Here is a 16,599-nt window from a genome sequence, read left to right on the forward strand (position 1 = left end):
TTAAATACTGGTTGCTGTTATGAACCATGTACCCAATATACAGACTACCAGGCATCCCTCAAAAACAAAAACAAAAAATTAATCATAATAATTTCGGGCAAAATCAGCTTTGACCAGTAGTAGTAACTTCAACCCTGTACTGTACAGTAGCAAACTATTAATTTAAGAAAGGAGTAAAATCTGCAAACAAAATGTCAGAACATATCACTGGGAAAATATAGAGATCAGATGGGAGGTGGCTACCATCTCATTGAGCCTCTTAACTCGGGCTCATGAGAGTAGCTCGAGGGTGATGTGCTAATCTGGGATTAATGACTGTACTTAGACAAAGAAAACAATCAACAAAAATCATGATTTAATGAAATTGTTAACCACAAATATGACACATGCATACTGCTCAACCTAGCACTAAATTGAGCAAAACTAAAATATAAAGAAGAAGTTAACCTCATAGTAAACACTAATTCCTAAACATTGTCAACACTAATCCCTAAATATAACACTTTACACATGCAGTGTAAGCCCACACTGTTACTCTAGAAACAAAGTACTTAAACTTCAAACTCACAACCTGATTCTATAATCGTAACAATGAACCCTAAATGTAATACTAGTCTTTAAATTCAACACTTGATCCTAATCCTAACACCATAACCTTACATTTAACACTAATTTCAAAATCCTGACTTAATCATAAATCCCTTAACAATATGACACCTAACTCTTAATTTTGAAACCTAACACTTAACATTTCACCTAAAAATTTGATTCTGTATCCATACATTTTGAACCGAACACTCAAAACTAGCACTAACATTGTAATTCCAATATGAGTCCCTATCATATAACTAATTACACTTTTAAGTGTATTTTATAGTATTTAACATACTCATAATGTAATATTTACTAATTCATCTACTCTGGATGTCTATGTGATATTCTCCTCGATAGTGTTTGATATTAAACATTCAGCCATACCCAGACTGATTAATTGGTAAGATCAAGCACAGAGATATTATTCCTTATATAACTTAATCCAATAGCTCCTCCACTTAGTCATGCATCATCATAATCATCAGAACCATTCCTGTCAAAGGATGCTTATTTTTTTATATTTCTTTAAATACTTAAAGAGGATCTTTGGGTAATTTGGCAAGTGTTAGCATTTATTTAGTGTGTGTATGTGGTTGTTTTGTATTCTGACCAAGGACTTGAACAAGAGAATTCCAGGTCCTCGGTTGTGATTTCTAAAGAATCATCATGTCCTCGGAAGAATTCTATTGTATGGGGTATTGTTAAGGTTAGGGTACATAAATTTGAACAATGGAAAATACAATGGGGTCCTCGGTCTGAATGTAATACAAAACATGTGTGTGAAATTAAACACTCACCTCATCAGTAGTTTGATTAGCCTTCATCTGCAGCTCCTCAATTTCTGACCTCATAGTTGCATCATCCATTTTGTTATATCGTTATTCCTCCGTTCCTTGATTATTCTGTCAAAAAAATAGAGGGGTGGCCAATTCCTGCCGTGTCCGGTTAGATAGATTCTAGAATGATGTCGGTCTGCTCAGATTACACGCATCCACCAAGGTTTCTATTCAAATGAGGAGAAAATAAGAAAAATAAAATTATTTTGTCGACCGGTGACTCATTCAAGATCGATAGTCAAAGTATGTAGTTCTCTACATTTATATTTGTAAAGAAAGTTCCCATTGTACTGAAGTTGGTATTAATTAATGCACTTTGTTATCTTGTCATGCTAATTATCGCAAGCTATCACACTCTGCATTTAATTTATAAAGTTTCAAGAAAATCATATTTAAATATAGATATTGTGTATGACATTTTGAAAGGCAGCAATTTATTGATCACAACCCACAAAACTGCGGACCAACTCCAAAGCTACAGTATGTAATATGATATCCAAGTACAAAAACACAACTATAGTACGCAAACACAGACGAACAGTTTTGATTGGCGGAAATGACTGAGATAGTACAAGAGATGAAATGGGAAAGCACAACGGAGAGACACTGTACAGTATGAGTGAGAAAAAGAAAGTGAAAAAAAAAGAGAAAAACCCTAAAATCCCTCCAAGGTAAAGATGGTTACTATAACCATGCAGAGAAAACTTTTTAATGGTAGTCCGAGTAGTCCAAGAGAGCCAAATTTCTGTTCGGACTGTATTGACCAAAATCAACCGTGGGGGTTGTCTGGCAGACGACTGGTTGTTTACAAGAAATTCAAATGGCATTGTAACTAAATAGCGCACAAATAGGTAAAATGATAAATTGGCATCAGCCACTAAAAGCTGGTGTTCTATTCCACAACCTACACATCTCTCCTCCTACAGTGTACCTACACTGGGTCGTCATTTACTTGGCTGCAGTTTTTCAGATGAGCAAATCTGCAGTTCCGACGGCCAAGACGAAGGGCCTGGTTGTCCGATGGACAACCAGAAAAGAAAATGCTTCAAAAATTTGCACTGCTATAACCCTGTAGAGACTCGGAAAAAAATCTTGGCACTTGGCAAAGTAAGTGTGTTTCATAATCTATGCTTTGAGTCACAGGAAGTGGCAAGTCACTTAACAAATGGTACAGTCAGGGTGACATGCTTGTGAGGAGACAGGTAAGTGAGCGGGTGCAGTTCTTGCCTCATGTGCATTAGCAAATTATAGCCATACTTGGAGGGGGAGGAAGTGAGGGTGTTTATTTCCAAATGTAGGTCTGTACTTTTTGTGAAAATAACTTTGTCAAATCTTTCAGTCTTTTACAAACCTTTGCCTCTGAGGAAAATCCTGCTACCTTCAAAATGTCAGGCTCTTCTTACCTTTTTGGAAATACAAAACTTTCTGACCAAAAAAAGTCCTAAAGATATGAATCCATTTGTTTCCCATCCAGAATACAGACCTGCTATTCATACATCCATAGTCTTTTTTGTAAATGTCAGAAGTACCTCTACTTAATTCCTCTGAGGGAAGTTTATCCTTTCTCTCATATTTGACGAGCGCTGAATAAAAAGATGGAGATCAAACAGCCACTAATGTACCTCCTTCAGCGATGCGATCTTACCGTTTAATCTATTTGATAATTAGTAGGATTTATTGAAAACTTCTTGCTCCCACATACGGAGGAGAATGATTTGTATCTTAACGAATTTCCTACTACTGTATGTACATTAGGAATGTCACTTTCTTTCAATGTGAATGACAATTTCTTTTCATTTCTCTAGGGGACAGGGTTAAAGTATGCATAGATTTGGCAAAGTGCCTCTGACATTTCACAACATAAAATAGAGGTGATGTTTTAAGCACTATATGAGGGACTCTTAGCAGTCACGACAAAATATGCTATCATACAGAAAAGCTCAACAATGTGCACAATTAAAAAAAACGGGTGAAAATGAGTTTTTTGTCTTTGTTTTTTGTAGGTGTGAATGAGTGTCAGCGTCCATCAATGGCTACGGCCATGCAGTTGCAATCCATGGACTGCAAGATTGGTTCCTGGTCAGATCATTACTTTGTGAATTGGGATAAGTTAGGATCATCTTCATCTCAATAGCTTCTCCTTCACCCGAGATGTACAAATTGGGACTTGTGAGGAAACTTGAGCATAGTTGTGTGCGCCCGGGTTGTGGCTGGACCCTAAAGGTCATCCCATTGGGGGGGGGGAAGGGGCAAGTAGATATGGCACACTGCAGTAGTGCCCTAGGAGAGACTTGTTTCATTGTGCATACCGTGGGGTTTGGGTGTGACAAGTTAAAATGACTAACAGTTAATGGTTGTTATAAAGTCATGTGTTGTTATAAAGTCATGTGAGTGAGCCTTGGCCTTGATACAAGACAAATTCACTTTTTTTCATGCTAATCTGAAGTGTCTGACTGACCAAATATTGGGAATTTCTTAAATTAGATTTACGTCAACAGCAATAAACTAATTGGGAAATTAATGTACAAAGCAAACAAATGTTGCAGTCCTGTGCAAACAAACCATTGGGTTGAAGGGATTTTCCAAGCTAAACATGCCTACCAATCTCTCATCTCATATGAAGTATAGCAATAATTGTCAAACAAGATTACAGACGTCACATTGATCGTAAAATGTCTCACCGTATAAATTCAGCGCAGATGTTACAGGTCTTGAAAAATATTGCTACCACTTCAACAAAGTGATTCAATATTTTCGTAAAAGAAGCGTTTTGAGCTGATTTGCAGATGTGGGACAATTTACTCACTGCTTTTTACTCCAAAACATGGCTGCAAACTTGCATTTGATCATATTAAAACATTCATCCCGACTTTTTGTCACCAAATGAAAATTAATTTATACTGATGAATCAAAGATTACATTTAGTTATCAACATTATTTCACTTGAATGCAGTTTTATGAAAGTATTAACCTTCCTTGAAGTTCCTTCCAATAGTAAACTTTTTAATAATTTTACTGTTCTGACATGACTTGCAATAAAACTTGAGTCAGCCTAGTCAGCGGTTTCAAATACAAATCCATGAATTTATAAAGTGCATTCACCATCATAAACTCTTCGGATGCGCTGTACAACAGTAAGGAGATAAAGAAATACACACAAATATCCCTAATATACAATTAAGGCCCGGTCACACTACAGCGATATTTTATCGGAATACTGTCCGATTTTTCCGATTTTAGGCCGAAGAGTGAGGTTTGTGGTAGTGAATGTAATGAATGCAGTGGAATATTCGAATACCTACTCCAAATCTGAGTGGTTCTGGAAGGGACTACATTATGAAGTGACGTCACATCGAAAAACGATAAAAATCGGAGTCAATATCAAAAGTTAGGAGAGGGCTATTCCACATCGGAATGGCTCAACAGATAGCAAATCAGGTCCTTTATCACTGTGGCTAGAAGACCCGAACGAAAAACTGGCTGCTTCGATTCCTCCGGGAAAATCGGAGAGTATTCCGATAAAAAATCGGTATAGTGTGACCGGGCCTTAAGATAAAGAAAGTATGCCAGGTTTGATTTAAGCTGACTTTTAAAAGAATCCACAGATTGAGATTGTTGAATATCATTAGGTAAATCATTCCACCATTTTGGGCCCATAAACAGTATTAAACAGTAAAAGACCATGCAACAAATATCTTACTGTACTGTACGTCTCGTCCAAGGAATTAATAGTTGTTGATATTTAGTCTGATTTTATGTCCCAAATTTTACGAGAACGCAGATAGTGAGGTGCCATTTTGTTCAGACATTTTTACGCTAAAGTGAGAACCTTATGCTAAATTAGCAATCTAATTGGGAGCCAACGTAGTAGTATTTCAAGACAATCCCTACTACTGTCATATTTGTGTTTATTTAGCACAATTTTTGCCGCAACGTTCTGCACTCTTTGAAGCTCATTTTTAATAATTCGCAATCTGGTAAACCAATGAATATAGCATTTTACATAATTATATAAGTGTGACAGCACCATGTCAGACATGAGAGTGGCACATGCGACCGTGAGTAATAATAATAATCATAAATTACACTTATATAGCGCTTAATACAGCATTTCAAAGCGCTTTACAAGGTAGGAAAGAGACAAAGGAAACCAAGGGGGGAAAAATAAACTAGGAATCAAACAGAAATGTTTTAAGTTGTCTCTTGAAAATACAAAGGGAGGGAGAGTCACGAACGAAAGTAAGATACAGTACTGCCGAATCTGTTTGATATTATGTATGCACTCCACATTGCTGTTAGACTACATTATTTGTGATATGACTCCATCAACCCACGTGCCTCAGTATTTAATTTCCTGTGACCTTTTCACTATTTCACCCTGCACACATATTTCAACCAGCTTCCATTCGGACAAATTTCCATCTTGAACCAAGTTGAATGAACCTTGTTTTCTATGAAGTTTATGTTGAACCTGTTGGCATCCATCCATTTATAATGTCACTACCGAGTCCTTCAATGATCTGGAGAGGCCTTTTTCTCTCCGGACTCGGCCGTAGGATCATAAAGCCAGTTGTAAGGCATGATCATCCGAAAGAACCATGGAAATCAACCATCCCAGGAAATTACCTCCTGAATTGTAGTAGTGCATAAACATGGAATACAGAACCGGGCCGGCACAGATACCTTGCGGAACCGAAAATAAAAGCATGCGACTGACAACCAGACAAATTCTTACTCTTCTCACTTCATCTTCAACTTTTCACAACTTCAACAGTCTTCTAGGTCTCAGATAGCTATCAATCCGACCCAAAGATTTATCAACCCAGACCAAAATTTGCGTTATGGACCTTTACGAAAACTGTCATGGTCCACTGTGTCCAATGCAACGCTTAAATCACTAGCTCTGCTATGAGGACTGTCACTTTTTCATTCTCTGTATTCCGTATTACTTTAATACCACTTTCACCAGAACCGTTTCGCAACTATACAGCTCCTATGATATATGCCAACTGATAATCAGGCGTATGAGAATATTTGCTCACAGTGTTGATTGAACCATGATAGCACTGCTTGTTCTACAAATTTTGATAGAAATATAGTTGTAAGCAACCAATTCAAGACTAGGCTTTAAATTTTTTAATTATTGCTGTCTTCTATTTCTGGGGAAATTTACCTTGTCCCAATTTAGTTTTCAATATTTTTGTCATTACCAGCAACACAACTAGTAGTTAACACTATTTTCAGGAAGGATGTTTGCACCATAACACTTTCACAGGAATAGTACTGCATATTCATAATGATTCGTTCTACATCGTCCTAAGATGATGGTGTAAGTTTGTCTAGAAGTGGAACGTTTGACAATTCTGGTTCATACTTTTCTTTATTTGATAAACTTTTGCATATATTCTGTCCATAAAACAAATTAGCAACCTCATTTGCCAACTCCTCCTCAGCCTTTGTCCCGAGGCGTGGGAACCTCACATCTTGTCCCAGTTAAGTTTTTCGACTAATTTGTTAAGTTCTTCGATGTTTCCCTTATGCCCCCCTCTACCTTGTCTGATATTATGCTAATCTTTGGATCCCTTAACGAGTTATTGTAGTTATTTCTGATAACTTTAAAAGCTTCCCCAATTGGTGACTCTCCTTAGATTTCCGACCACATTGATTCCCTTTTGCGAAGAGTTCTTTCCATCTCCTTAATCTCAGTAAAAATAAACAAGGTTTGGGGGTCCTTGCTGGGATTACCTGTATTAACTTAGTTCTTTCTGGAGCGTGTTTATCAAGCACAACAAGCGGGTCTTGATAAAGGGTATCTAACAAACTCACAATATCCACATATGGCACAGAAGTGTCTTTAACATCCTCCATAAAGTTGAAAGGGTTGACTGTTTGAAGTTTACGGTACATAGGTAATGGATCTTCCTTCCCAATGTGTCCATTAGGTACAGTATATTCATCATGTATTCCACGGAAAAATGATCAGAGATCAAAGGCCTAGGATGCGGGGGGGGGCTGGGGGGGGCAAATATTTTTGTGAAAATTCAGGCAATATGCTGAGATTTTTTCGGGCACCTACTGAAAGAAAAATAAATTGCAATGTGATTTTCAATGGTTAAACGTATATTATTATTATCAATATTATTGTAAAGACTTCCCCAAAAATGATAACCAATATGGAATGGTAGTTACACGGCAAATTATTGTATGTAATTGGCATGCGGAGTAATAACCGATGCATGCCTATATTATATGCACATTAAGATGTTGAATGCGCGCGGAGCGCATACAAAATTTTGGTTATATTTTTCGCGCAAGTTGTTACAGCCCCCCCAAACCAAATAGTCAGAGATGAGACTGGACCGGAAACACAGGAGGTGATTAATAAGCTTGGAGTTTGTTTACCTAAACAGTAGGTCCATGGTGTGACGTCCCTATGTGTATAAAAATCAAAAACTTGCGTGACTGATCATATTGATCAACATTTAATTTTCATGAGTGGCATTGACATGTATGTTAAAGTCGCCAGTGTTAAAAGGTTACCAGTTTATTCTAGGCACGGTAGAACGAGAGTGCTGAGGTTGTGGGGAGACAGGTAAGCGAGGAGCGAAGTATAGTTTATGTGCCACCACTGCATTTGTTAATACCTCCGTTATATCATCAATAAATACTCTGATGGTACGTTTATTCAATTTTGAGTCTTAAGGAGGTCAATATACCCCCCCCCCCCCCCCTTTATACTAAGAATGATGGTTTAAGCCTTAACTTCCCAGATGGCATACTGAAATGATGTCAGTTCTCTTTCCAGCTATATAGAAGCTTTTGCTTCCATCCCTATATGAAACTGCTCAGTCACCACCTTACCTTCCCGATTTATTGGATAAGAGGATATTTAGGCCATTGTTATTTAGATCACAACAAACACACCATGCCTTATCTATGCCAGAATTGGAAATTCACATCTCACAGATCACCCCTACCTCAAACCTACCGTTCACAACAAGCACACCATGTCTTATCTATGCCAGAATTGGAAATCAACATCGCACAGATCACCCCTTCATCAAACCTACCATTCAAGATGTAGGACTTCCCGAATCAGTTTAACCTTGTTTTTAAATGATCAAATGTTGATCAAACAAATTTTAAAATTTTCATTGTGCAGTTGAACCTCTGTGTCTACATAAGATAGTATGTTAATTAGGTAATATTCCAGTCCACTTTCATTGGTGTTTGCTCTCATATTTGATACCTCCCTTCTTGCCCCTCTTCCTACTCCTATTGAACTTTAAAGTCCCGATCTTTAGACGAAGCCCCTGCAAGGCGTTTGTTGCATTGAACTCTTTTCATGCATAAAATGAAGAACTTTGCTTGAATAGGTTATGCTAGTGTTCGAGCACCGGAAGGCTTGTCTTGGTTTATCTTTATGGTCACCGTCATTCTCCAGTGTAATGTACACTACATTAATCTTCTGAATCATAGTTTCCAGAGTTAGTCAACAATATCACGACAATACTGAATGATCGATCTTGAAGCCAACGATGTTCTCTCACGGTTAGATAAAGCTTCCTGTAACATCACATCCAACCATAGCCCCAAACCTTTGATATAATCCCAGCAATAGATCGTCCCATCAAAAACTGCAAAATTGCAAAGTCTCGCGGAAGTGATATTCACAAGGTGGATAACACACCAGAAAAGTGCAATAGTCACTTTTTTCCATTTCCATACTTTGTCACTAAATAAACCACCGCTGATAAATTCTATTCGGGGGAAAAAAATACATACGTAATCTTTTCATCCAATGATTACTCACAGTTTGATGTAGTTTTGATCAAATAAATTCAATAAACCCAAATGTGTAATAATCCACAGTAACTCAGAGAGATAACAAACATGGCTGTCGCCTCACGCAGTGCCAGGCGATAAATCTTGTCTAGTCGAGTCAATGGATTGCATAATTTATGTGATTTCAGTACAGATATGCCAGTAACAAAACATTGATCAACATTAATGCTACTAGAAAATACAGTCCAAGGGTAAATTTATTTTTGACAAATTTTGATAAGTTTTACATCAAGATGCATAGCAGTGTTTTGTAATTGGGAACCGTCGTAGTATTTAATAAGAGACAGACAAAGTTTAGATCCTTTGAAACTGCTACACAACATTTTCACCGAAAAATTATTCCCTGCGTTTGGTACTGATACATCGAAGAACGGTCATCGTCAGCTTGCTATAATGGTGGAAATAAACAGTATTACTACTGTAAAACGAAAGTTCTGAAAACTATGGTGTGCAACCCAAAAAGTGGGTCGGGAAATATCGTCGACGAGGGTCGCAGGACTTTTCCAGATGTCGAAAAATTGATCTACTTTTCGGAGCTTGTTCACTGATATCAATTAAGCTATTTTTCTTGTTATTTGACATCAAGTTCCAAAGTCCAAGGTAGCTCTGGGAAAGGGGGATGGGGGTCTGGTGGGTCTTGGAACAGTCCCCATGGAAGATCCTTGGCCATGAGTATCAGAGTTTGCGGACCCCATTTAGGCATTAAATTCGATGGTCTGTAAATTGTGATTAATGGATGGTGACACGTTATATATTATAAATACGGTTTGCCTTTACAAACTTTTGGTATAAAGTTCGTTTCTCACTGTCATAAGGACTACCTTACAGCAGTTTTTTTCATATTTTTAGGTTTTGATGAGCTTTTTCAATGCATATTTTTTTTTAATGCAAAATGCAAATTTATAAGAGTGTCTTCATTTTAACAAGTGCCATTACTTTGAACAACACTTGCTAGTTGTGATCAAATTCTGACCACAAACATAAAAAGAGCTGCCTCAAATATTAAGTTTTCACTGAATCCACAGAATTCAGATGCCTTTCTAACTTAATGTTTGCACTGTAGCATTACTGTATATGCATAATGTTACTGCACTAAGGGTGCTATATTCCAATGTGAACTCTATACTGCCTTTCAACGCCTCTTCGATTAGTGAGAAAATTGGATTCAATGTATCCAAATGGTGACCCAGATAAAAAAAAAAAAATTATTCTATTGACACAATTAAAGTAAACTTAATAAATCATACTCTCTTCTTCATGAATCTATTCTTAGCAGATTCCAATTACAGCTATATGTTTACCCCCTCTCCATTGCGCCATCTTTTCCCGGCCAGAATCGAGAGGCAAAAAACTTTAGTTCATTAATACCAACGTTTTCAAACTCCCATTTTTGTGCAGTCTGCTATTGATTTCTAGAGGCATCCGTTTGCTAAATCTCCAAGCAAGGTTATTAACGTTACTCAAATAGCTGCCAGAATCAGTACCGTATATTACAGCTGTATGAAGTTTCCCGGGGTGAAGGATGTATTGATTTACGCAGTAATATTGAGCGTATACGTAGACGTAGAGCTGTAGTAACGGGCATAGAGGCAGACTGGGAAGAAGGTCAAACGAGCAGGACGGACGGAAATGTCAAAAGATATTGCCAAGTTTATAATGTTGTTATATATCTCGCCATTTCTGTAACCTGCATCTAAGGCCTCAATAAATGCAGGTCTGAGTGAAATCAGATGGACGTAATCTTTCTCTCGGATAATACGACGTGGAAAATGGAAGTTTGCTCTTATCTCTTAAGTAGAGTGACGACATGTATGTACAACCGCCCGACCGATGAATTTTATTGCGAGTATTAATTGCATTTAAGAGATACATCACGAAGCTTTAAAAAAAAAATAATCAGAAAGTGCTATGTACTGTTTCCAAAATCGCAACGTGTCGTAGTGTTATCATATACATATATAAATAGTCACAGTATATTTACAATTCCTTTACACCATTTACTACTCCCTCACCCTACACCTCCATAGAAGATGGTATGAGATGCACACCTTCGATAAAGTTTATCAAAGGCTATAACAAAAATATTGATAGACGAAGGATCGTAAAACTGTCACTGGTAAGTGTCTATACCACCTTTTTCCCCAATTTTTGACTGGTCGTATGATAAGAAGATGGCAGGCATTTAATACATGAGTTATTGCATGAATTGAGGATTCTGTGGTACAACAATTGGCATATCCATGCCCTAAATGCCCTTAATGCCAGAAATTAACAGAGGGCATTATCAGATCAATCCTTTCTACTTCCAGTCTATGCAATCTCTGATACCTTTGAGAACTGCTTTGGGGAATCTCTGATGGACATTTCTGGGCAAAGAAGCTACACATTCCCTAATTCACACATAGTGTGACATATTCGACACACCGTTTTCATCACTCAAAACTAACACTTTATAGCGACGACCTGTTGCCCACGATTCGTTTGGCAAACTTTACATAAACCAATCAGAAAGCTTCTTTGAGGTGTTTCTTTTTCAATCACGTCCAACTAAACTGAGGTTAAGCTTTGATCGTCAGTAAAATTGTATCCAAGTCAAGTCGTATCTACGGCACTGTTACGACCAATATGACAACGCCCTCTGTTAAAACGCTGCAGATCCCCATTAATATAAGCATGCTGAAATATGACACGCTCTTTACTCACACTCATTTCAATTATACTGTCATTTCACAATTCACACACTCAAGCACTTAATAAGTGGAGTGCTTACTTATAATCTTTCCATGCTAGTTTATTGTCATGAATGATGTAGAAACATATCGCAAAATTATTCTCTGCATACAATTAAATTATGAAGAGAATATTGGAATTCTTTAAACACTAATCTTAAAATGTGCATATTCATCTGCTATATACATATTCATATATGTAGTTACTTAATATGTAAATATTATATAAGGGTATAATTTATCCAGTGTAGCATAGCAAACTTTATGCTATTCAAAATGGGCAAATTTAATTCTGTACAGTGCAAAGATGTATTAATGCAGTCTTGTATACAGGAACCATTGTATAAGAGCCTTCAAAATTTGCTAATAGTGAACACAAAACTATTCCCAGTATCTAAAGTATTATATGATGGTGAATCACCCAAACATGTTTCATCATAAAACCAATTCATCCATACTTTCCTAATCATTAGATATAAATACTCCGTGGAAAATTTGACATTTTCAAAAGCTTATAAGCATGCATGGAACGCCGGCTCCACATTTTTATGCCGAACGAAATTTGTGACACATTCCACTCGTCACCATGAAACGTGTGAAATGACTCAATGTGCGAGGGGGATAACATCGAACAAACAGGCCTTTACAAATAGCAATAAATAATAATGCCAAGTTTGATTAGATTTTGCTCTCTCCCTCTCTTTCTCTTTCTCTGCTTACGACCAGCAACCCAACCGTAAATACAAAATTGGATAAAACCATCTGTAAATGCTCGCTTGTTACAGCCATTGCAATATTCATACATGTGATTTCCCAACAGAATTTTACACGACGCGCAGTCAATACTAGGAACCCCAAATGGAAACAAGTTTTCCTTGTAAGAATCACAGCAACGACAGGAAAAAGCGTGAAAGCCAAGTGGAATAATTCCTTCTGTTTCGTTCGTCCCTGAAACTGTCCTGCAAGCAGATCAAATGGGATTATATTGATCTTCACGGCTTAAATCATATCCCAAGCTATTATTACTACAGCTGCTTCGCTAATATTGATCCATATTTTTTTCCGTTAGCGACGCAGCCTAGTCGACTCACGACGTGCATTAAGCTTTTATTCACGCGGCGGCATGATTAGAGATGCGTCTACGAAGGTTTTACGAATATCCTTGGCTTTCACGACCAAACGATTCTTGGGCAGCATGCAGGCATGCATGCATGCAGAGAACCAAAAAAGTACAGAGTTCTTAGAATAATCACTTAATGCTTGGTTAAGCATTATTATAGCTAATATTTGATAATTTCACAATCTCATCCATCCAGAGAGGAGGAAGTCCCTGCTGTAACCTAGTAGACCAGAAGAACGTGTACAAACTAGAGAATCTGCCGATTCCAAAAACTATCAAATGGTAGATTTATAAGTATATGTATAATTGAAAACTAGTCAACAAATGTGATAAATTACTATCTATGGTATATATATATTTATATATAGGAATTCATCTGCACAACAGCTATATATATACCAGTTTCTTAAAATACAAACAAATCCTATGGTACCTTGGTAGACCAATGAAATGTACACATACTACACCTGTCTCTGCCAAACTACAACACTACAAAATCTATTTTAGCTTAGGCCTAAAAAAATTCAGCCTATTTTAGAATACTGGCTATAAATGCCAATGCATAATTTTGCTGTAAGCCAGTAGGAAGAAAAATGCACTCGTGCATTTTACTGCCAACTGTGCAAAATTAACATATAATGATTGGTTTTGTAGTTATTCAAGGATAATGCAAGATGGAATTGGACTGTTTAAGCCGGTAAAATCTTCATGCCCTGACATGTTTTTGGCGGAGTGACTAAAAATTGTGAAATTCTAGGCCTGGATCTGTAATTTAAAACTAATCAAACTACAGTGAGTAGAGTTTCTATAATTTCCGAAATAAATCAAAATTTATGATTTATAAAGCGTCTTAAAGATTCTTGTATTTGATTTTAAAACGAACAATGATTATTAATAACTATGTACTGTAGTTCATATTAACAAATTTCCATTTCCATGTAAAAATTTTGCCACTGTGATACTTTCTCATATATATATATTAGTAATCACATAACAAACAAAAAAATTCTAAGTAATGACATTTTCAAACACATTCAACTTTTTCTGTAGAATTTAGACTAAAAGTTGACAATAGTCAAACCAATGAACAAACATTGTTGCAAGAGTGCTACAAAAAAGTGACCTCTTGTGTAGAATTTTAATTCATATATCAGCAAGTCATGATACTATTTCCAGTCAAAAACTTACCGATGACTGTTTTGATTAACAAGTCATAACAGAACAGCGCATATCTTAAATGTCAGCCCAGCCGGCCCAGAAGTGCAAATAATTCACAAGCCATGCTGCAAGTTAGCATCATCAGTCTCACATAAAGACAGCATATAATCAATAACGATACGTGTAAAATTGAATTCAAACGCCAGGGGTGCAGGCTGTTTTACTTTTGTCATAATAACATTAATTTCAACATGAACCTTAGAATACTGTAGTTATAAAGGCTTACATCAAGGGAATAAATTATCTAGTATAATTGCAATTTATCAAAATGCTATGCAAACAAATGAGAAAACTGTGTACAAATGCACAATACTGTACAAACATACTATATAGCAGTTTTGTGTACAATGATCAATCAAAGATTTATTATTTTCAGTATTTATGAGAAATAAAACTTTAAACTGCTGCGCAAAATGTGAACACTAAAATTATTCGCTGAACATGGGCCTGTATCAGTGTACATTATGAATACCAAAGATGAGCTTTCACAACCTTTAATTCTTGTAGGTCAAACTACTGTACTACAGAGACTATACACTATAGGTTAGTGTATACTGTATGACAGACTCATACCTGACTACACATTCGAGATGATCGTCCTCCATTATTCCATTTCTGCTACCAGTAGTGTTGCGGCAATGATTGTTTACGATGTCGGTATCGGCCCATATTTGCAATATCTGCGGCATTTCGGTATCGTTAAAATTTAGCCTCTTTGCAAACCGATCTTGAAAACTTTTTTTGATCAAAACAAAAGCCACTTCTTGTCATTTGCGATGATTTATTAATCTGTTCTAAAAAAAAAGTCGAACAGGATTTGCTCTATTAAACAAGACGACTACCCTCTGAGCTCCTTGAATATATACAATATTAATCCAGCTTGCTAAACAGTGAAGGGATGTGAGGGCACTCGCTGAAGGGGGAAAGAGAAAAACAGACGTAAGCTGTTTCTATTAATATGAAAGAACGTAAATAAGCCGCTTCCCGTTTGCTCAAACTACGGCTACGTCCACAAATCAAATACGGCTACGTCCACAATCTGTAAGAGCAACACTTACAAAGATTGTCAAGAACATTGGTCCCTGCTGGGTTTTAAACCTGGGATTTGAATCTCTGGGACAGGCAATTTATAGAAAACTGCAACTTGAATATGACTTCAAACAATACATGTCCCTGAAGGACTTTCACTGATTTCTACATACATACGTATGTGTGTTTGCCACAATGACATATAGGATAGGCCAAGAGTTGCTCTTGGACGAAAAATATACCACTGGCCAAGCTGGGAATTGAACACACTATATCACCTCTGATAGCCTTCTATATTTTAAAAGTAGGTCTATCTAATATCTTTAAGTTAATACTTGTATTAGTTATAAGTTACTTTACATACATTTAAGAATTTCTTCCCAGATATTAGGTTTAAGAGCAAAATTACTCATTCCAACATTCATCTATAATAGAAGATGAGGTTAGAAGTCTAGAAAGTTACTTAAGGTACATTTGATGTATTTCTCCCAAGATGTTACATGAAACATGACTTCTTCCAATTTTCATTTTCTAATAATAACATACATGAGTACTAAAGTCTAGAATTGCTCTTGGAAGAAAAATTCACCAATATAATGGCTAAGCTGGGAATTGAACATACAATAAAAACCTCTGAAATCCTTCTATATGTAGATGTATTATAGATGCTAATGTTACTCAAGAAATAAATTTACTAATGACAAGCTTTACAATTAGACTAATGAAACAAGACTTTCACTAATTACATCCATTGATATTGCAATTTATGCTTTTTTGTTGATTATTGCTCTTATATAATGCATTTATTGGGGTTCCTTGCATTTCATCACCAAATTTTTAATAGTTTTACTAATATTACGAAGTACAGCATGACCGACAAACTCAGGCAGCTGTATTTACGAAGCTTTAAAGTCTCAGTACTTGTTTGCCAAATTTAAACTTTGACCTTTCCAGCTTACTGCACTAAAAGCACAGTGAAAATGACTTCATTGTATGCAATTTTCATATCAATATTCGTTAGTTTTGTTGAGTTAACTGTCGTTAAAAGTTTTGAGATGAATCAAATTTGCCAGATTTATTAACAAGTCCGTAGATTCTACAAACTTCAATCAAAATTTGCAAGCCCTGCCCAACAGATCATGCGCCAATCAACTCTCTCTTCTTTGTTTCATGATCATTAGGCCTAGGGCTACTTTCACTTTCGTGGCTAGCCTGTCATAGGTCCTTT

The 16,599-nt window shown here is 36.5% G+C and overlaps 1 protein-coding gene across 4 annotated transcripts in view; it reads right to left on the minus strand.

Moving 5' to 3' along the window:
• Positions 1–16,599, minus strand: part of LOC139970621 (synaptosomal-associated protein 25-like) — a 147,763-nt gene that overhangs the window by 106,789 nt on the left and 24,375 nt on the right. For all 4 annotated transcript variants that reach the window (XM_071976473.1, XM_071976470.1, XM_071976471.1 and 1 more), the window contains exon 2: positions 1,392–1,597. In XM_071976473.1, coding sequence (XP_071832574.1) covers positions 1,392–1,460 — 69 coding nt within the window. In that variant the 5' untranslated portion in view covers positions 1,461–1,597. The remainder of the gene's footprint in view (positions 1–1,391; positions 1,598–16,599) is intronic.

This window comes from Apostichopus japonicus, chromosome 8, assembly GCF_037975245.1.
Source record: "Apostichopus japonicus isolate 1M-3 chromosome 8, ASM3797524v1, whole genome shotgun sequence".
Taxonomy (NCBI): Eukaryota; Metazoa; Echinodermata; class Holothuroidea; order Aspidochirotida; family Stichopodidae; genus Apostichopus; species Apostichopus japonicus.